The sequence below is a fragment of the Lissotriton vulgaris genome, chromosome 11 (assembly GCF_964263255.1).
Source record: "Lissotriton vulgaris chromosome 11, aLisVul1.2, whole genome shotgun sequence".
Classification (NCBI taxonomy): Eukaryota; Metazoa; Chordata; class Amphibia; order Caudata; family Salamandridae; genus Lissotriton; species Lissotriton vulgaris.
In genome coordinates this window covers 605,481,232-605,502,821 of record NC_141699.1, presented here as the reverse complement: position 1 = coordinate 605,502,821, position 21,590 = coordinate 605,481,232, and the positions used below count along the sequence as shown (strand labels likewise).

At 44.5% G+C, this 21,590-nt stretch overlaps 1 protein-coding gene across 3 annotated transcripts in view; it reads left to right on the top strand.

Annotated features, from left to right (window-relative positions):
- The first annotated feature begins 530 nt into the window (after positions 1 to 530).
- Positions 531 to 21,590, top strand: part of GK5 (glycerol kinase 5) — a 239,707-nt gene continuing 218,647 nt past the window's right edge. For all 3 annotated transcript variants that reach the window (XM_086943711.1, XM_086943710.1, XM_086943709.1), the window contains exon 1: positions 531 to 995. In XM_086943711.1, the coding sequence (XP_086799837.1) occupies positions 864 to 995 (132 nt within the window). In that variant the 5' untranslated portion in view covers positions 531 to 863. The remainder of the gene's footprint in view (positions 996 to 21,590) is intronic.

Sequence of the window (21,590 nt, the reverse complement as noted above, 5' to 3'; positions counted from 1 at the left end):
ATGGGGCAGTAACAGGAAAATTGCTCTTTGTCTCCCTTTTTAAAGATCGAGACAATGATGGGCATTCATGACTAATTCCTTCAGTCACAGCTGGCAGCCTGTCAATAGTTGTGCATTTAATCATGTGTTAAGTTTACCCAGACTGCACATAGGTTTTTAGTCACGTCAATAAACAGCATAATTTCACTTGGTCACGTCAATAAACAGCATAATTTCCCTGCCAAATCATGTTTTTCGTTTAATCTGCCAAAAAGTGCTGTTTCCGGAACAAGACATTTTCTCACGTTCCTGCTTCACAAGTTCTCGCCTTGTAACCAATCAGTCGCGGTCCCCGCCCTCTGAATTGCACACTTCAAAAACAGAAAAAATGAGCAAAGTATAATATTTCTAAACCAGTTTCTTTTTTTCTGCCATGAGGCGATACCCACTCATAGGTCGCCACCCAGCTGGATGACACAGCGTAACCACCATTGGCTGAAGAAAACTGTAAAACGGAAGGCGATTGGTTACTATGGTTCAGCTGATGTTTTGGAAGTTAGCTTGTACAGCCCTCCCTTCTGCAGAGCGCTATTCCTGGCTGGTGTAGCGCTAACCAAAATAAACTGCAGTAAAACACCTCGCAACGCCGTGGTTAAACATGTGGGCTGTGGTGTGATTTCCAAATCTTATTTAGTTGCCACCAGATGATCGTGAGGAAATCTCATTCTCTTATTCTGCCTCCCTTTTCCTCCTGCCACAACCGGTGTCACGTGGATGCAGACTAAACCCTAGTACCGGGAGCATCATAAGTGTATGCTTAAGGCTTGATAACCGGAAGCCAGATTTTGGGGTGGACTCCGTGCCCGGCCGCCTCGGGGGATAGGATGGAGCCGCTGCTGAAGAATGGCTACCAGGGGCACGGCCGGTACGTGCTGGCAGTGGACGTGGGCAGTACCGTCCTCAAATGTCACGTCTACGACAAGGCGGCGACGATCAGGGGAGCCGGCAGCAAGAAGGTGACTGGGGGGAAAGAAAGGGGGTTGTGGGAGAGAAGGAGGGGTGTGTCGGCAGGGAGTGCATGAAATGACCCGGGCTGTAATAAACGGACAGTGGGGCAATGCAGGTTTGCAAGAAGAGGTCAAGATGGGAATGCAAGAGCGGAGGTTATGCAGAGCTGTCATGTTTCCTAAATCTATGCTTCAGTGGGTCACCCGGCCCAAGTTTTTGCTTTGCTTTTTGGGACTTAAAATTGTTCTTTTTATGGAGAGGTAAACAGGACTGCAAGTCCCAGCATGCAAAGGAAATCCTTGAATTGTTGACTTACGACCCTGGGAAACACTAGAACTCTGTCTGTGATACATTTCCACTGACCCACATTTTGCGGGTGTCACACATCTTAGGCTCATCTTCACCTTCCAAACGAGAAATGCCTTCCTTGGACTTCAATGGGGTCACAGAGGAACCTCCTTACCTTCCGAAAATGCATCAATTGAGTTCAATAGGTTCCCCCTCAAAGGACCCCCAATGTACACACTCTTAGGATACGCAAAAAAGGGGGGGGGGGCGGTGCTGTGCGTAAGAATGGTCTGTGGGAACTGGCTGCATAAGAGAATGCTTTTTAATGCATTAAAGAGACTAGTGCAGTGCAGAATATCCACTGTAGCACTTGCTCAGTGTGCCATGCAGTGTCCTCGAGAGAGAAAAAACTAAATAAATATGGGGGCGTGGCTTTTTTAGATATATATATATAGTGTGCATATATCAAGTAGTCAGTCCTATGTAGGCTCTGCAGCTGTTGGAACCTTGAGGCATAACGCATACTCCGTGCACTATGATTTGTGATAGCCGAAGTGTAAACGTGCACTGTTCCTTTATCACGTAGCAGTGTGAAGTGCAATTGCTGAACTTGGCACACAGCTCAAAAGGTGGTAGATAAATAGACACATAATTAGGTTATGGAGACATGGCAACCTATAGTATTTTCTAAACGAGCAGTCTTTCTCGATGCATTTTCTGACAGTCGTACATATAGTAAGTATTCAGTATATGACAGATATCACATTTTTACAATTACCCACAATAAATATAACGATTAGACATAATATGATAAATCAAGGGCAAAAAAACATAATAAACAAGTAAAATTAGAATTAATGTTGTAAGCACATGGTAGGCAATACTTGCCCAGTTTGCTGTATTGGAATGAGTTTATATGAATTATTATGTTAAGCAGAAAGATATATCATGCTGAATAACAAGTAAGAAAACATTATCCGTATTCAGTGGCACGTAGAAATAAAAAACGACAAGAACACTAAAAGGCGTAGACCGTAATGCATATGTCAGTGTAACGTTTAGCATGTATTGCGTGTGGTTGTTAAATTGTCTTTCGGTGGCAGGAGTATGCAACTATGAATCTTTCCTGTGACTCATAGTTCCACCATCATGATAAATAAGCATTCAACAGTGATGTGACAGACAATTGATTGCTTACGTTGTGTGCACTACAAATTGTCATGAACGGGGATGGTTGCGCACTTTCCAGCTGAACATTCCAAACTCAACATCAACTAGACTAGTAAGTGACAGTCTCTGAGAACAACGAGGTATGATTTACCGCACTTGGCCTGCGGTGTGTTCTATGCTGGTACTCAGGGCAAACCCAATACGTTATGTTGTCATTGTTGGGCTCATGCTAGTTTTGCAACATCGAGAAGCCAACGTCGGCCACTAGGCTAACGGTGAGGTAGAGTCTGTGACTAGTGTGTGTTGGAAAAGCACTGCCATTTTGGTAATGCCTCTGGGGGAAATCTTAGGGCACCCTCTGGGTGCTCTAAACAGGCTTGAAGCCTGCTTATGTAACTTGAAGTTAAGTACACCAGGCACAAGAGTAGTATTTGGTTGTACATAGTATCTAAGTAAGCACTGGTAAATGCAGCGTAGTACAGGCTGACATCCATCCGCTGTCCTTGGAACTAAGAATATAGCCTACTACAGCTTATATTTGAGCAGGGGAAAGTTCTAAGTTTAGTCCAAACACTTCTGCATGTTTTATGAAGCAGCCCAAGGCTTTGATCAATGATTTGCTTCATTTATAAAAACATCATGAATAGCACCTGACTGTCTTGTAGACATGGTCACCATTCCTGGTGGTTCTGGCCACCATGTCTTTCAAAGAAAGGAAAAGGAGTGTCACTGCACAACCACAAACTGTCATTCAAAGAAAGGAAAAGAAGAGGGAAAGAGTCATTTTTTATTTCTTCTTGAAGGGGCCTATACAACATAACGTTGTTATGCAAGGTAACAGCAAGAAAGACTAGGCTAACATTATTCTTCTTGAGTTTTGTTGTTTAGGGATGTCACTAAATATTGTCTTCTTCCTTTGCTTTTTTTGGTTTTGCGGTCTTTGGTCTAAAGATGCAGAGTTTAGAAGCATGTTTTAGGTCTTATTTAGTTATTTTATAAACTGTTGAGAATCAGGAAGTATCTGAATCACATTTGATATTTTCATACTGTTTGATTCTTTTACTGATAGGTAAAATTGCTGGTTTCATAAGAATCATTCCCAATATTTGGCATCACACTTACCCACAAACAGAGAATGGGTGAGACCCTTTAATACAGCAGCTCCCTTTTCTAGCAAGTTAGCATAGATAGTAGATGAATTGTCAAACACCCCAGGCTTTAAACATTCAATGCAATGAGTATTGACAGGTATATGTGAAAAGAGTGCTGTCACCAAGCATCTGGGATAGTGGTGAAAACATGAAATCAGACTTTTGGAAAGCAGTGTCACGTGGAATGCTGCTGCAACAAGTTCTTACCAAGTTCAACAAAGATTGGAGTCATATTGTTTGTATTTGCAGTGATTTAGCTACGTATATGAAAAAGTTGTGTAATGACCTGTCAAAATCGATACCTGAGCTGAAGTGCTTCCCTGTAAGAGATCCTTGCCACTTGCTAGATGGTATGCTGAAAGCATCTTTACAATCTTCAGAGTTAATAAAGAATGCAATTGACTTTGTAGTTCATTCTGGTGCACTGTTTTGTTATTTGTGGAAACTAAAAAGCAAATATTTCTAATTTTGTGCTTTGTGTGGCATCAAAGAAAGAGTCAACCCAACTGTGTAATTTAGCGAATGGTTCTAGTCCTCGAGGCAGTGAATGCTATGTTGTCCTTATGGCGATTGTTTACAGAATTTTTGCTTAGTAATAATGTCAAAGGCAAGTAATGTGAGGATGTTTTGATTGCATATTGATAGTGATGTGAAAAAAGTACACTCTACTGCATTCTTAGATTTTTACAGGAGCACATGACTGCTGTAGTGAACATTAAAAAAACTAGAGTCTGAAAACACTCTTGTCTACCAAGATTTCAGCGTTATTGGTGTAAATGTGAAACATCTCATTGAGAGTAGGGTGGGCGACACTTTAGTTACTTTGGCACTGCAACATGTTCCATGTTAGAATGCTTGCTACTAGGTAAGCAAAGAAATGTTAAGGGGCAATTCAGGAAATTCTACTTTACAATGCAGGAGAAATGGCTTGCAATGATGCATAGAAATTTCCCCTCACCAACCAAGGCATTTGAAGTCAATGAAGCCTCACTGTGATACTATGCACAAGCTCCAGATCTATTCCGAAATGGGGAATTTTGTCCTAACTTCGAAAAGTACTACTTCATTTTTGACCACTTCAATAACTCTGAGGGCAACCGTTCAACGCATATGTTGCAGAACCTGTCCCAGAGAATCACAATCTTCAGGTGCACCAGTATTGGCATGGAAAGCGGGGCCGGACTGAGAACCAAAACCGGCCCTGGCAAAGTGCTCGGCTGCCCTCCCCCGGGGGTTGGGGGTGCGACCGCGCTCGTTGCCAGGGCCGGTTTTCGGCCGATTTTGCTACAGGGCTGTTTTTGCAGCAACGCTGCAAAAACGGCCCTGTAACGAAAACTGCCCCCAGGGGCCCAAAATCGGCCCCCACCCTTGCGGCGCACCGGGGGATTGCCCTGTGCCCGCAACGGCCAGTCCGGGCCTGATGGAAAGCTATGTCAGTTGAGGTGCCGGGTTTTTAGAGACCCGGTGGTGCCAGGGGACCACACCCGAAGACCTCTAGGTTCTCCCTGTTCTGGACTTACAGAAACACGGAGTCTTCTAGATGAAGTCAAAGATCGAGTTTATTGGCTGCAACCAAGTAACATGCGTCCTAGAAGTACGACAACACGGGCCGTAAGTTCTCAGGAGACTGTTCGTTTTTACAGAACCAGACTTCTCCTTATATACATAAATAACAGCTGCAGGCAAGAATTCTTAAGTTTACGATATGGCAATACAAATATTTCCACAATAATACAAAGAGCGAAGTCATGCTGGTCAGCACATATTCTAGATGTCCAGTTTGTGATGGATTACCTCGCCAGATCCAAAACTCCCATCAGATATCGATGAAATGCCAATAAGGTCGAGCCCCCTCCCACCATAAAACGGGTCATAAACAAGAATCATGGACAGGTGTGCGTGTGTATGGAAAACAGGGTTTGTATGCAGTGAAGGGTTTATGACATGTTGTGCTTTGATGATATCGGGCTCGGCCACTGGGCGAGGAGCTGCCCAAACAGGCTTGGCTGGAGGCAGTGGAGTCAGCTCGGCCAGGTCATGGGGGAGTCAGCTACAAAGGATGTTTCCTTTTAGATCAAGCTCGGCTTTAATCAATTGACTTATATGAGGGCAAGCCATAAGATGGATGCCGTTTACAAAATGGAGTCTGCGGGTTCGAGACGCAAATCAAGATTTGAGGGTGTTAGCATCGCTTAATCATGACGCAAATGCATGGGGATGATGTCCCAATCATTACCGGTTCGTAGATACCAAATTCGTCATGATACGACGGTATTTTATAACACGAGTGTTGGACCCCGAGGCTGGTGAAACGGAGGGGTCCAGAATTGCAGTACCACAGTTCCTCCTTTTGCCCTTATATAAGGCAATGACTCACGCTTGTCAGAGTCCAAATCGGTACTGATGAATTCACGGAGATGCTGCTGTAGCATCATTCTGTTGCTCAGTTCGTCCCTGGACACAGGCTTCCTTACACACGAAGTGGCGCAGAGGCCACATATTGCAGGAGCGCACTGTACAAACAGGCAGAACATAAACAGAACGGCTAAGATCATCCCAAGGAAGATCAGAGTTTTCCATCCCCAGGCAGAGATCAGTTCCCAGAACCACCCTAGCAGAGACCAATCCCCTTTCTCTGTGTGAAGGGAATTGGAGATTTTGTGTAATTTGGAGATGGCCTGGTACACTGTCGGAGCATTATCGGGGATGAAAATGCAGCAACTAGATTGGATCACTCTACATACACCACCACGGTCTGCAAGTATGACATCTAGGGCAACCCGGTTTTGAAGGGTCATAAGTCGATCCGACTGAAGCTCAGCTGTCAGGTTGCTAAGGGCATCGGCCGTTTCAGTCACGGCGGACTCAACTATCCTCGTTAATTGTCGAATGTTCCTGCTGTTCACCATAGGCCCCCAAAATGGCAGAAAACCCTTTGCGAAGTCTCCAAATTCTTGACCTGCAGTGTCGTCTTGACTCACAACACCCCTAACTGTCCTTGTCCGATGGTAATCTGCCCCGGCCGTGTAGGTGGGTGGCAGCAGAAACGAGATGAAGCATGTGCCCGAGAAGTCGGCAGGCAACCAAGTGTATGCCTTGTCGTGGCAGATGAAGTATGTACCCTTAGCCGCCAAGAATGGAGGGGAAGTTCGGGAGGCAAACACGTATGTTTCCGTGCATATGCTCTTCCCCAATTGTGCTTCGGGATCCCTGCCAATGCCTTGCAGACATAAGTGACCACGGTGGGGTACTACCCAGACTGAGGATGATTTCTTTGATTTCTGGCTCTCACTTAATGAAATCCCATACTTGGTGATGTTCCACCTACTGTATGGGGTAAACTCATCTTTGGGAGTGGCTCTGATCGTGTCAATATCTCTACTCATGTTCTTGATTCCTGCTATTAATGCCTTGTTGTTTGAGTTCTCTCCCCGAACGTATGGTTCAAGGGAAAACAGGAACATGGTCTGGAAAGCCCACAAAGAACCGTAATAACTGAAGGGCAGGACGAAGTAAGGGATACCCTTATCGGTTGTGTGCGGCATGAGTCCACATATCCAACAGTTCGTGTTGTTCATAACAGATTGGTGCTGGTGTAGGAGTAAGACAAATGAATTATTTACAAATTCGAGTCTTCTGGCAGACTCGTGTTCAGGTAGAGGATGGAAGGAGTGTGTCGGATCAGTGGGAGAAGGTACGAGTTGTGTGTTGTGTATGAATGGAATTCGAAAAATGGACAGAGCAAAGCTAGTCAAAAACATTACTATACTACACAACATTAGGATGCTTAACACTAGAAAACGTCTCTTTGCCATTATAGTACATATTTTCTTTTCAAAAGTCATGTGTCTAGCAGGTCTCTCAACCCCTGGAAACCCCATCCTCTGGTTGCTGCCCACGGTGGGTGGTTGCTTCTGCCAAGATGTGCGCTCCGTCCAGTCCGGGGTGATTCCCTCAGACTGACCAGAACCGTTGACCTAGGCGTCCCCGGCTGCACTCCTCAGACTTCAACCGCAGCCTTAGCAGCAGAACCGGATGGCGGTTCGAAAATCAAAAATGAGCTAGTTCCCTGGGAGAGAGAGCTGTGGAATCAAAAATAGTTCATGGAAAAAGGGAAGATCGCACTAGTTCGAGTATGTCAGTTCTTTGGTCTTGACCTTAGATTATATCGTTCCTTTTCAGGCACGGTGTGATCTTCAAACAGTGTTTCAGGTTTGTTAGTGTCCAACTGCAGCGACGGTGGCACAGATCCTTGCAGAATACAATCACTCTCTTTGTCGGTATTAGTTCCTTTTAATCGTGCATCGCTGAAGGGGACAAAACGTGGTACAGATTCGGTCTCGGAGTCAGCGACTCCTTGCTGGACCCATCGGTCGTATGGAAGGGGCAACGGGACCCTTTTGCAATGGGCGCCGTGCACCCAATGTTTCTTTCCGTGGACACGCACTGCAGAGCGGGTCGATAGTAAAACCTGGAAAGGTCCGGTCCAGCGAGGCTCCTCGTTCTTGGCACGTCTGAAATTCCGAATCAGGATCCAGGAGCCAGGTTCGATAGTGTGGCCTGGATCGTCAGACGCAGGTGGAGAGGAGCTGTGGACCTGTTGATGTAAAGCATGCAGTTTAGTTGTCAATTCGTGCAAATAGTCAAACAGTACAGGGTGCTCGATCTCACTTATCCTCTTAGGCCTTGGCACACCCCAGATGTTAGCTGGGCGGCCAAACACTATCTCGTAAGGGCTAAGTCCTAATCTAGAATGGACAATCATCCTGGTAGACAGGAGTGCTAAAGGCAGGGCGTCGGGCCACTTGAGGCCTGTGCTGGCTTGGATCTTGGCCAGTTTCAATTTTAACGTGCCATTATAGCACTCTACTAATCCTGCCGATTGGGGGTGGTTTGCAGCGTGGAACTTCTGGCGGATGCCTAGACACTCACACACTCTCTTCATCACCCGTCCCACAAATTCACTTCCGTTATCACTCCAGACAATCCTAGGCATGCCGAATCTAGGGAAAAATTCCTTGACAAGGGCTTTGGCAGTTGACAATGCAGTGTTTTCCTTAATGGGGTATGCTTCTATCCACCTGGAGAAGGCGCAAACGACAACAAGGACGTATTTCAGGTTATTGCACCTCTCCATGTGAATGAAGTCGAGTTGCAAGACCTCGAACGGATACGTTGGAGGTGCAAAATGACCAGCTGGGGTTGGGGTTCCCCTACCGGGATTGTGCTTCAAACACACCATACAGTTTCTGACCAGATTCTCTGCACATCTTGGGATACCACTATTCTGCCATACTGGGGCCAACAGCTTACATATTCCTTTCACACTGATGTGTGCCATTCCATGGGCCATCGTCACCACTGCGAGCACATAGGCGTTAGGTAACAACCATCGCTGATGTTCTGACAGTTCGACCCAACAACCATTCGCGTCTAACCTACCCTTGCTTTCTCTCCATTCATTCACCTCTTTCTCAGTCGCGTCAGATTGTATAGATTTCACGCTTTCGATGGTTTCCTCACACATACCCACATCAGGGGTCCATCTAGCAGGACCTACAACATACATCCGACTCATTGTGTTCCTTGCAGTCTCTTTCGCGACCTCATCGGCAAATGCATTCCCTCGACCAACATCATTTCGGATCTTCCTATGCGCGCTACACTTCACAATCGCAACCTGTAGGGGCAAGGTCAGTGACTCGAGAAGGTCGTGTACTAGCTGGCCATGTTGTATTTTTGCACCATTTGACGTCAGGAACCCACGTTCACGCCACAATCTTCCAAAACTGTGGGCGACGCCAAAGGCGTACTGACTATCAGTGTACACATTCACTCGTTTTCCTTTCGCCAACACGCACGCTCTTGTGAGTGCGATTAGTTCTGCCGCTTGTGCGGAATTCTGGGGGATGCGAGCTGTCTCTACAATCGTATGTAATGTTGTCCCGGCATATGCTGCAGTCGTGTCACCATTCGGCAACTTGAAACATGAACCATCAACCCATAAATTATCATTACATTCAGGGAAAGGAGTATCCTGCAAGTCTACTCTCCCTTTTGCCTCTTCCTCTGTCCTAAAGCAGCAGTCATGTTTGTCGATTTTATCTGTCTCTGCTGGTGGAATGGGTAGTAACGTAGCAGGGTTGAGTGTATCACACCTCTTTATTTGAATGTGGCTTGCCAACAGGGTCAATTCATAGCTGGACAGTCGAGCACTAGTTAGGTGCTGTGTTTTCGTCCTGTTTAGTAAAATATCCACTGCATGTGGGACCATAACGGTCAGAGTATTATTCATGACTAACCCAGCCGACTGTCGAATACAGACAGCCGCTGCGGCAGTGGCCCTCAAACAACTCGGTAATGCCTTAGCTACGGGATCTAGAGTCGCGGAGAAGTATGCACATGGGCGCTGTTTGTCCCCAAAGTGCTGTGTCAGGACTGATAATGCGCAACCTTCCTTCTCATGGACGTATAATGTAAACGGCTTGCTGTAGTCGGGATTGCCTAACACAGGAGCCGAACATAATGCTTCACGCAACTCATGGAAACTTGCCTGACAATCTTCAGACCAAGGCAAAGGATTGGGTGTGTCTTTACGCATTAATGCCAGCAAGGGTTTAGCCAGCAGTGAGAAATTCGGTATCCATTGTCTACAGTATGATGTAATGCCCAAGAAGGCACGCACTTCTCTTTGTGTCCTTGGGACACTCAGTTCTGCAATCGCCTGTATTCTTTCTGTGGTCAGTCTCCTTCCCTCCTTCGATAAGATGTGACCTAAGTAGGTTACTTCTTGTCGGCAAAATTGTAGTTTGGAAAGCGAGACTTTGTGCTTCATGTCACATAAATGACGCAACATGGCTTGTTTGCAAATCTCTTCAGTATCTGCAGCGATCAGTAAGTCGTCTACATACTGTATCAGAGTCGCGCCACCAGGTAGAACAATCGTATCGAGTTGCGTTTTTAGAGCCTGACTGAATATTGATGGACTCTCGCAGTAGCCCTGAGGAGCGCGTCTGAAGCGGAAACTTTGTCCTCCTAGATTGAAGCCGAAGATATCTCTGCTCTCCTCGGCAATCGGGATGCTGAAGAAAGCATTCTTCAGGTCAATCACCGAAAACCAATTGGCTGAGGCTGGAACCATTGTCAATAAGGCAGTAATGTCGGGGACGACTGGAAACTGCGGTACAACGATCTTATTCACTTCCCTTAGGTCGATCACGAATCGGTACACAGGGGGCTGTGAAGGATCGGTACGCTTTAAGACAGGCAAAACAGGACTGTTGCAAATGTTGCCTGTGGTTTCTTCAATGACGTCTTTCTCAATCAGATCGTATATTATTTCTAGCAAAGCCTTTTCACATTCTTTTGACATTTTATATTGGGGAATACGTGGCAACCTGACGTCATTTTTCAATGTTATGACATACGGTGCTATCTCCAAATGACCCACATCATTAGAACCATTCGCCCAAAGTACATCTGGAAGAGATGATAACTCAGTCGGAATTCTTTCTTTTGACACATACATTGGGGAAATCACTCTTTTACCAAGCGTAAGCTGTACTCCTGAAGGAGAACAGTACAAGGTCGCATATAGTCTCTTCAGTAAATCCAAACCTAACAAATTTTCGCCACAACCTGTGGTAAGAATGAGGGGTGCTTCTAATTCGCATGGGCCAACAAAAAGGGGCATGGGACTGGGGATCGGGTTTCTAACAGGGGCGCCAGAAAAACCTACTGAAACATTCATTTCGCCAGACAAAGGTGCGCCAGGAAGTTTTGAGTGCATAATCGAACTTTTTGTAGCACCAGTATCCAGCAGAAATGGCTCCGACACTCCGGATGTAATTACCTCTACATAAGGTCCATTCTGATCTACTGGAACTGAAACAACTCCCTCTCTTTGTCCATGGCTGTCCTAGCAATTATTACCCTCATTCTCAGTCTCTGCGTAATAGTCATCTGCATAGTACTGAGCTGACCTAGAAGATGTATTATTCTGTTGGTCAAAGCTATTCATAGAATTCTGAGGCGGAAAAGAAGTGGTGTTCTGGGAGAAATTTCCACGGCCCCTACCTCTAGGAACCTGTTGAACACCTCTACCTCTTGCGCCGGAAATACCGCTTAAACGTCGTGCAAGAGCTTGGCAATTACTTTTGTAATGACCCTCTTCTTTGCAATATGCACATTGATTCGGGCCATATGGAGAACGCTGGTGGAAAAACTCGTTTCCTTGCGCGTTTCTCGAATACTGCTGTGGTTGCTGATAATTTGGCTGACTAGGGGTGCGAGGCGGGTACGCTTGCTGGAGAAGAACTTTAGTCTTTAGTTCCTTAGTCTTCTTCTCTGTCTTATCTAGCTCGTCTTTGCGCCTATTTTCATAGTACTGGGCTGTGGCTAAAATCTGTGCTGACGTGGAAACAGCCCAAGCACTCTCTGAATCTTTCAATTTATTGCATAATTCAGGAAGCAAATTATGTACAAATTTGTCTACAAACAATCTTTGGCCACCCTCGGTAGCCATATCCTGACCACTATGATCAGTGAAAGTCTCCTCAAATCTCGTGAAAAAGTCGGACACATTTTCATCTTTCTTTTGCTTGCACGCAGATAGCTTGTCCCAATTTACACGCAATTCAGGCATTAACGTTTTCATGTACGCAATAATCCTACCTGGAAGATCTGCTATTAAAGGCTCGGGTTTAGAACCACCAACTTGTCTGGCATCAGTAGCGGTGATATTAGCCCATGAGTCACCTAGTTCCTGATCGTGATCTGCATGACGAATTTTACTCCATAAGGGATGCGGAACCACGTTCCCAAATAACATGTCTATATCTGCTAAATTCATTATACATGAGCTGGCAGTCTGTGATAATTCCTTGTAATACCCTGCAGGATTTTTACGTGGATCAGGTAGTGTCTGTTTGAGTGCTAAAACTTCGGATCTTTTCCAGGGGACATGTACCCATACACGCTGGAAATGCGGTGGAACAGGCGGTTGCGCGTTCGCTTCGCCTTCCCTCCATACCGGAGGAACCTCTCTCATGGGGTACTGTCGCGCCTTTTTCCTACCAGACACATCGTCCTCATCAAACGATCTAGAGCTGTTTCCTGTGCTCCTATAAGATAACAACAAATCCATTGCTTTCTCAACATCTGTGCCTATAATCATGCCTTCGTAAAATTTGAATCGCATGCGGGCTAGTTCCTGCATTCTGCGTTTTGGGTCATTGTCTCGTACATCTTCCCAGAGGTACACACACATCTCCTCAAATACGTATCTTTGAGTGGATGGGTCCCACTGACGGAAAACTTCCATAACAGACTGAAGATCACATCTTACAGTATCAGTAACCCATTTGCGTGCTAACTCATTCAGTACTTCTCTTTCCTCGTAGTCGGCTAGTTGACTGCGCAACTGTCTACGTTCTGGTTTAGGGGTCGTTTTAGGCGACCCAAAGAAGGGCGAGAATAGACCAGTGACAGTTCTTGCCACTCTCTCCCTGACAGAAGGAGAAGCTTACGGCGAAACAGATGCGCCAGAGAAGACAGGCTGATGTAAAGAGGAAGTCGAAGCGACAGCAGAGGAAGTTGAGGCAGTAGCAGACGTAGTATCGTAGTGAATAGTTGGAGCAGTAGGCAAGGTTGTAGAAGTAGAAGGAGTATGTAACAAAGGCGGCGGCCCTTGAGACGGCTGCGCCGGAGAAGTAGGAACCAGCTGAAGAGGAGCTGGTGTTTGTGCAAGAGCTGCATTTCGTGCACCTGGGCGCGGTATAACAAAGCGCTTCGGGGGTGCAGTAGCATCTAGCGCATATGGGGGTGGTGAATTCAATAAGTGCGACATTAAAGGATCGTTCTCTGATTTCCCTTTTGAACTTTGTCCTTCATGTGGCAACATCGGGTAGCATTTATCTACTGCTAACTTCTTGCTTCTGAGCATTTGTTCACTTTCTTGCTCTTCCTCATTATCTCTGTATGCAATGGCGGCTTGCACCATTGACATACCTCTTCTATTTTTCTTAGCTAGTTTCATTTCTTTCTGTTTGGCTTCTTTGCGCCATAAGCGAAAAGAGTCAAACATCGCCGGCCGGGCTTTCTTCTTGAACAATTTGACCTCGAGGTTGTCTAATATTTCTGAGTCAAAACTACCATATTGGGGCCATTTTAAAACACCATCTTTGCGGGTGTATTTTATCCATACCTCGTTATACGTAATAGGACCTACTCCATGCTTTATATATAACTCATATGTTGGAGTTCCAATCGGAGGAACCGGACACGAATCCTCTAATCGGGAGTCCTTACTACAACCAAGACAAAACAAGTTTCCAAGTCTGCTGAGACCAGGCATCTTTGCTCACTAGTCTAGCTTCAAACTTCAAGGGATTATCTAATTATGATATTATCGTGAATACACGAACACCTCGGTTTTGGTGCTTGCAAGTACCAATAATACAAACCGTATCTCTGGGATACCAAGACTAAGAACCAAACTAAGAACTGGGAGACGCTCCACTTATACTTAACTGAATATTGAAGATCGGTGACGTCACTAGAAGACTCGTCTATCGTTTCGCTCTACCAAGGATCACTGGGTCCAAAACAGGGCGATAGTCAGGGCAGCAGTCCTTCGTAGCCGTCGGGACGCGGGGAACCTCGCAGCAAACACCTTCGGAACCACGTCGACATGCAGGGGTCGCTGAAGTGGCTGGCCGTCCTCCGGAATTTTCACACGAAGCTCCTCACGAACATCTGGCTTGGACCGTCACCGCTTGATGTCGCCTCGAGTTGGGCGCCAACTGAGGTGCCGGGTTTTTAGAGACCCGGTGGTGCCAGGGGACCACACCCGAAGACCTCTAGGTTCTCCCTGTTCTGGACTTACAGAAACACGGAGTCTTCTAGATGAAGTCAAAGATCGAGTTTATTGGCTGCAACCAAGTAACATGCGTCCTAGAAGTACGACAACACGGGCCGTAAGTTCTCAGGAGACTGTTCGTTTTTACAGAACCAGACTTCTCCTTATATACATAAATAACAGCTGCAGGCAAGAATTCTTAAGTTTACGATATGGCAATACAAATATTTCCACAATAATACAAAGAGCGAAGTCATGCTGGTCAGCACATATTCTAGATGTCCAGTTTGTGATGGATTACCTCGCCAGATCCAAAACTCCCATCAGATATCGATGAAATGCCAATAAGGTCGAGCCCCCTCCCACCATAAAACGGGTCATAAACAAGAATCATGGACAGGTGTGCGTGTGTATGGAAAACAGGGTTTGTATGCAGTGAAGGGTTTATGACATGTTGTGCTTTGATGATATCGGACTCGGCCACTGGGCGAGGAGCTGCCCAAACAGGCTTGGCTGGAGGCAGTGGAGTCAGCTCGGCCAGGTCATGGGGGAGTCAGCTACAAAGGACGTGTCCTTTTAGATCAAGCTCGGCTCCAAGTGTTGGACCCCGAGGCTGGTGAAACGGAGGGGTCCAGAATTGCAGTACCACACAGTGGCCAGCATTAGCAAATGGTGTACTGACTGTTTTGGCATTGCCCGTCTGAGGTGCCAATGTTGAGAGGGCCTTTTCACAGATAAAAGTTTACATGGGAAGGAAAGAGTGCGCATGCATGACCAAAGACTCTCTGAAGATGGATTGTATGGTGTACTGCAAAGAGTTTGATTTAAAAAAAAATATTTGGACCTCCTGTACAATGTCTATATACCATGCACTATCCGTGCTGAAAGCAAGCAATAACAAAAGCGAACCACTCCCTAGACACCAGAAAAACACTGTTTCTATTTTTTAATGGCACGAAAATGTGTAACCACTGATATTTATTTTCAGGTATTGAAATCATTGGAATACACTGAAAAACTTCCACCAGAATTTAACAAAAATAGAAACTGAAATCAGGAAAGCCTTATTATAACCAAGTATTCTCTAGATATTTTTTTGGGACATAACTACTGCACAGAAATATCTTAACTAACATTAATCTAAATGTTTGTGTGTAGTATTACACTGTTAATTTTGCCAATTAGGAATCTTCAGCAAAAATACCTCCATCTTTATTTTTTGCAAGAGTCAGGAAATCAACCCATTGATTGGGAAGAATTGATAGACATGTGTGAAGTATTTAGAGGCTTTAGATGGTAAAGAACGTTGTTCTTCAAGGAAGAAAGTCTTTGTTCTAAGCACTTTGGGCAAAGAAGGACAGTGTTTGAGTTAAGTGTTTACCAGCAGCTGTGGCTGAAGATGGCCAAACAATCCCTGACACCTACAGCAAAGAAAACATTAGAGAACAGATTTACTAAAGACACTAATATAGTTATGAGCAGATTTAAATTTTACATACATCCACACAGGGTATGTGTGATGGCAGATGAGTTAATTTCTGGACTAAGAGAATGGCCAGTCAAGTGCCAATTTGGCATGATGACTGACACGTTAATGTGTGACCATCTAATAGTCCAGGGCATAAGTTAAAAAAAAAAAAGCAAAAAACAACAACAAAATCACTCAAAAATGAAATACAGATAGGTAAAGTGATATCAGAGCATGAGAGAGATGGAAAAGAGAACATAGGGGCAGTGGTGAAGTTTCTTGCATATGTGGAGAAGATATTGACTAAAGAATATGACAAACCTAACAAGAGCATAGCATCACATAAGTACATTAGTAAAGTGTATACTAGATGTGGAAAAATGCTTTCACAATTCAAACTCCCAGAATTGTTTTGTGTTGGGTAAAGATTGCAAAAAGTGTGGGAGTCAGGGCCATTTTGCGTGGATATGAAAGATGACTCCAAACCCAAATTAGTGGCAAAACAAGAAATCTCAATAAGAATCCAGAAAAAGTGGCTAGGATTCTGTGTATAGGTAATACTTTTTGTAATGGAGGTAGACAACGTGGACATAAAGCGGAGTTTTGGCTTAAGGGGAAGAGGGTTCCTCTCATGGTGAATTTGGGTTCCAGTTATACAATGATGCCAAGAGATATGTTTCTCTTAATGGCCATATGTTGATCTACTTCCACAAAGACGTAACCTCAGCTGGTCATCAAAGGGACAACATAGGCATACTTGGGGTTTTATGTTGACAAAGATAGAATTTCAAGAGAGGCTGGTAGTGGGAAAGGTGTATGCAGCAGCAAATGGTCGGTTGATGTTTGGGTGGGAACATCAATAAGGTCTGCATATAATCATTGATCCCAGAACCAACAACCAAGTCTTGGTAGTCAAGGACACATCAGTGGCCAAGATTGTTGAAGGGACTAAACAGGTGTTTGCAAACAAGTTGGAATAACTGGAGGGATACTTTCATAACATTATTGTCAAACGTGATGTAATTCCTTTTCAGCATAGTTTAAGAAGGGTACCAGTAGTTGCCAGGATAGAGGTAAAGCAGATGCTTCATGACTTGGTTAAAGAGGGAACTATTGAACCTATTGAAACATTCAAATGGATTTCCCATTTGGTAATCACAGAAAAATCAGATGGAAGTTTAAGGTTCTGTGTTGATCTACACACTATCAGTGATCATATTGTGGTTGACAATTACCCTTTGCTGAATATTAATGAATTGGTACAACTACTCCAAGCTGGAATGTTTTTCAGTAAGTTGGATCTCAAACGTGTGTACCACTAGATCGAACTGGTTAAAGACTCAAAACCCCTTACAGCTTTTATTACAATGAAGGGCATCTTTCAATTCACCAAGATGCCGTTTGGTTTGTCATCAACAGCAAGTGTTTTTCAGAGAATGATGGAGGAATTATTCAAGGACATGGATAGGGTGATTTATTTCCAAGACGACATCTGGTGTTTGGAGAAATAACTGAAAACCACAACATTGCTCTCAAACAAATACTAGATTGGGTTGCTGAGGATGGCCTTACTTAAGAGGGAAAAGTTCAAATTTCTTGTTGTAGAAATTGAATATCTGGGTTATACATTGTCCAAAGCTGGATTCAAGTCGAAAAGAGATCTGTTGGATGTACTGAAGATAGCTCCTGCTCCCCAAGATAAAAATCTGCTCCAGTCCTTTTATGCCTTCTAGAATATTGCTAAAAATTCATGAGTACATTTGCAAATAAAACTAAGAACCTAAAGAAACGTTTGAGAAAAGTGTGCAGCTTTGTTTGGGAATAGTGTTAACAATGGAGGTCTATGAATATAAAAACGAAATTTGCACAGCAATTGTATTTAGTCTTTTTGACATAAAACTCCGAACTATGCTTACTGTGGCAGCTAGTGTGCTAGGTATAAAGGCTATATTCTCCCAAGATAATAGCAGTGACATATCATATGATATGATAAACACTTTTAAAGCACACGTTTACCCAGAGCTGTCTTGATGCAAAGATAGCCAGTCCTGATAGAAGAAGATCCTTTTTATATTTATAGGGAAAAGAGAAAGATTTTAATAAGTTGCCTAAATCGGAAATGATCAACAGCGGCTTTGACTTCATTAGGCGGAGACTTAGACAGTTAGCTTTAAGGAAGGAACATGTGTCTCCTCCTCATCTGCCCTGTCTAATTCTGGGACCCATCACATCTCTTCTGTTGGAGGATCTCAGAGGTCTCACTTGGCCTTGATGGAGCCTGACCTAATCTTATGTAATGCTCTGTGAATCATACACAGAGCTTTAAACATTGACCGGTTCCGGACTGGCAACGATTGCAGACTTACTAATGCAGACCTTTCATAGTCTCAGAAATGGAGTGGTATCTTGGGATCCCCAAAACCAAGCGGGCTGCTGCATTTTGTGCCACCTGCCATCTTGCACACGGCATCGGATTCATTCCCAAATTCAGTGCATTACAATAATCAGGATGTGATGCTATAAGTGCTTGCATCACCGTTTTCCCAGACGAAACTGAGATCGAGTGAAAACATTTTCCTGACAATTGTAAGATGTAAAAACATGTTGGCAGCACCTGATTGCTCTGAGCAGTAAAAGAAAAAGCTTTGTGAAAAATGTATCCATTTTCTTGTAGAACCCACTTGTAAGGGGAGACTACAACGTTCAGTTGGCCGCCACAGACATGACCATACATCAGGAGCATTAAAAAATATTAAAACCTCCATCTTCTCACAGTTTAATTTCAAACGGTCTTCTTCCAACTCTCTCATGTATTTCCAAACTTTACTGCAACAGCTTGCGTATCTTTCAAGATGTTGATAATGTTCTGGCTAACATCAGCAAAGAGTGATACTTGCACCAACTCTGCTACAGAGACATCTAAATATTAAGAAATAGTGGGGCTGAGGGTTCAGCCCGAAGGATTACACAGGGTAGGGTGAAGGTTTCCCACCTAAATGGTTTGCACACTACCGATTGTGTTTTCTCTGTCAGAAACAACTAGAGAAGCGGAAGTGCCTTGCCTTTGATTCATAGCTTCAATAGTCAGGCCACTAGCACAGAGTGTGATACTATGTCAAATGCCATGGAGAGGTCCAAGAGGATCAAAGCCACTATCCTTCCTTGCCTCGGTATGCATCTGTTGTAATCTGAGACCAATACTGGCTCCATGCTTAGGCCCATACTAAATCCAGACTAAGAATTATCTAGCAAGTTTTGACGTTCTAAGACTACAGATAATTGTTGATTTAAGGCTCTCTTCAAAATCTTGGCTGGTAACAACAATAAAGAAATGGGCCTCTAATTTAACACCTTGGCTGCTATGGCTTTTCCCATCCTGTGCTGAAAAAACTTGGAAAGCAGCATTTCATGACAAGCTCACCTGGTCATGAGCACAGCTCCAGTGTGCCTCATGACGAGCTGAGCTCGTCATGAGCATGGAAGGGGTTAACGCCATATGAACAGCAGTCATTTTTAGGTCTCGCCTGAGCCAATGCGCTTGCGCATTGCTTTGGCGAGATTATAGTAAGGGAAAAGAAAAACTCTACCAAAACAGCAGATTAGCCACAGTTCACGTGAGACAGGCGCGTGCACAACGCCAGCCACGTCACACACCACCCTCTGTCTGTGCCTCGCATCAGACTTCAAAGGCTGCCGCTCCCCCTCCCACCCCCCCCCCGCCACAGCAATGCCGAGAGCTTGTTTCTGGACATCAGACTTCAAAGGCTGCCGCTCCCCATGCATACAGAGCTTGTTTTTAACACAGCTCGCACTGCGCAATGTTGAGCCCATGCTGGGACTCTAAGCCGTTTCCGCAGTCATTGCTTTTTATTTTGCCAGTGCCCTTTTACATTACTATCAGCAAACAGTTTGTATACTCTCTGCTCTCTTTCTGCACATTCCTCAACACTCAGCTTTTTCTGTATTAGTGAGTACTATATCCCATCCTGGACCTTTCCCACTGCTTCTGTACAGCGCAACAACTCTCTGCCTTCCCAACTCCTTTGAAGGTTGTCACATGCTGCTTTCCGGCTTCTGTGTAAAACCACTAATATGGATCTTGCCTCGTTGTCGAGTATACTCGTCTGTCGGTTGTCCTCCGACTCCCGGCTCTCATGTTTCCTCGTCACTCCTGTTTGCAGATACCTTCTCCTTGCGGTTACGTGGGCTCACCTGCCTCGTACTCTCCTCCGTCACATGTCGCGGCTGCTGGTGTGCTACCTGAATTTCAGTAGTGCCGCTTGATTGAGGCCTCCGAAATATTGAACAAAAACAAACGTCCCGATCTGGACATTAGAACGGCACTCCACAAAGCTGGTGATTTTTCAAATTCGATATTTTATTCCTAATTCGTCACTTCACCATCTGCGCGTTTCGGCTTTTAACATCAGCCATGTTCATGATGACGCTTTTACATTGAGCTCTATATTTGTCTTACTTCCCTTGTTCTTTTTCTCCAATTCTTTTTGCATATCTCGCTCGTATTTTCTCTTTTCATCTCCCCTTCTGCCTCTTTGTTTCCCTCTCTGCCCTTCTCTGTTTAACCCACCTAGGCCCTAGGCCTCCGTTGCTCTCCATCTAAGCCTCTCTCTTCCAACATATTTTTGTTTTACATGCTCTTGATTACATCAAGTACCCCCGGCCCCCCGTATCAGAGTTCAAAAGAATGCGCTCCCCCATCCCTGCCACATCAATGCCGAGAGCTTGTTGTCTAAAACCCGTCAAGCACATAAACACGACCCAAAACAAGTGACCGGCTTGAAACGCATGAATCTTTGAGGCCACTTGTACATAGGGGGTTCAGCTGTTGCAGGGGAGGTAAAAGTGGTTGGACGCAATGCAGCTGCATGAAATCTAGAGTTTCAGAAAACTTTTTGGTAAAGTTTATACCCAGCGCTCCGATTTTGTTTGAAGGAATCCAATTCTTTCTTCAAAAGTAACCTTTTTTTTCTTACACTTTAAAAATGCCCGTAATGGAAGTAAATTGGAGAATGTATTTCTCTCGATATTTTAGATCTGTGTAAGAATTTCCTTGTGCCTCCCTCCTGATATTTTTTACATGCTCTTGATTACATTAAGTACCCCCGCCACCCCCCGCATCAGAGTTCAAAGGAATGTGCTCCCCCCGCCTCCGCCACAGCAATGCCGAAAGCTTGTTGTCTAAAACTCGTCAAGCACATAAACACGACCCAAAACAAGTACAGATTCGGCAGACTAAAGGCAATGAAAGCCATCAGAAAAATTAGAGCTGGCTAGTTTTAGGTAAAGTAAAACGTAATTGTGCTTATCTCTAAAAGCATGCTCAGAGTCAAGTCACAATTAAACGAGGAAGAAGACTGCTGCAGATTGAAATTAATAGTTTAGACGGAATGCAATGCCATAATGATAAATGCCCAATACTCCCTCAATTGATACCGTGTGGTCGCCATTTTTTAGTACAATCCAATCCCACTATTTCGCTGACCACGCTTTTACCTCAAATATATTTAAAAACAGAGAGTGAATGCGAGATTTTCAAGTTGTTAGTTGCTGAATAATGCATTTGAAAAGGGCAAAGACGAGAAAGCATTCATTCCCATATTTCGTGTACCTCTTTGATCCTTGCGTGTTCCTAAAACTGTCGGCACGG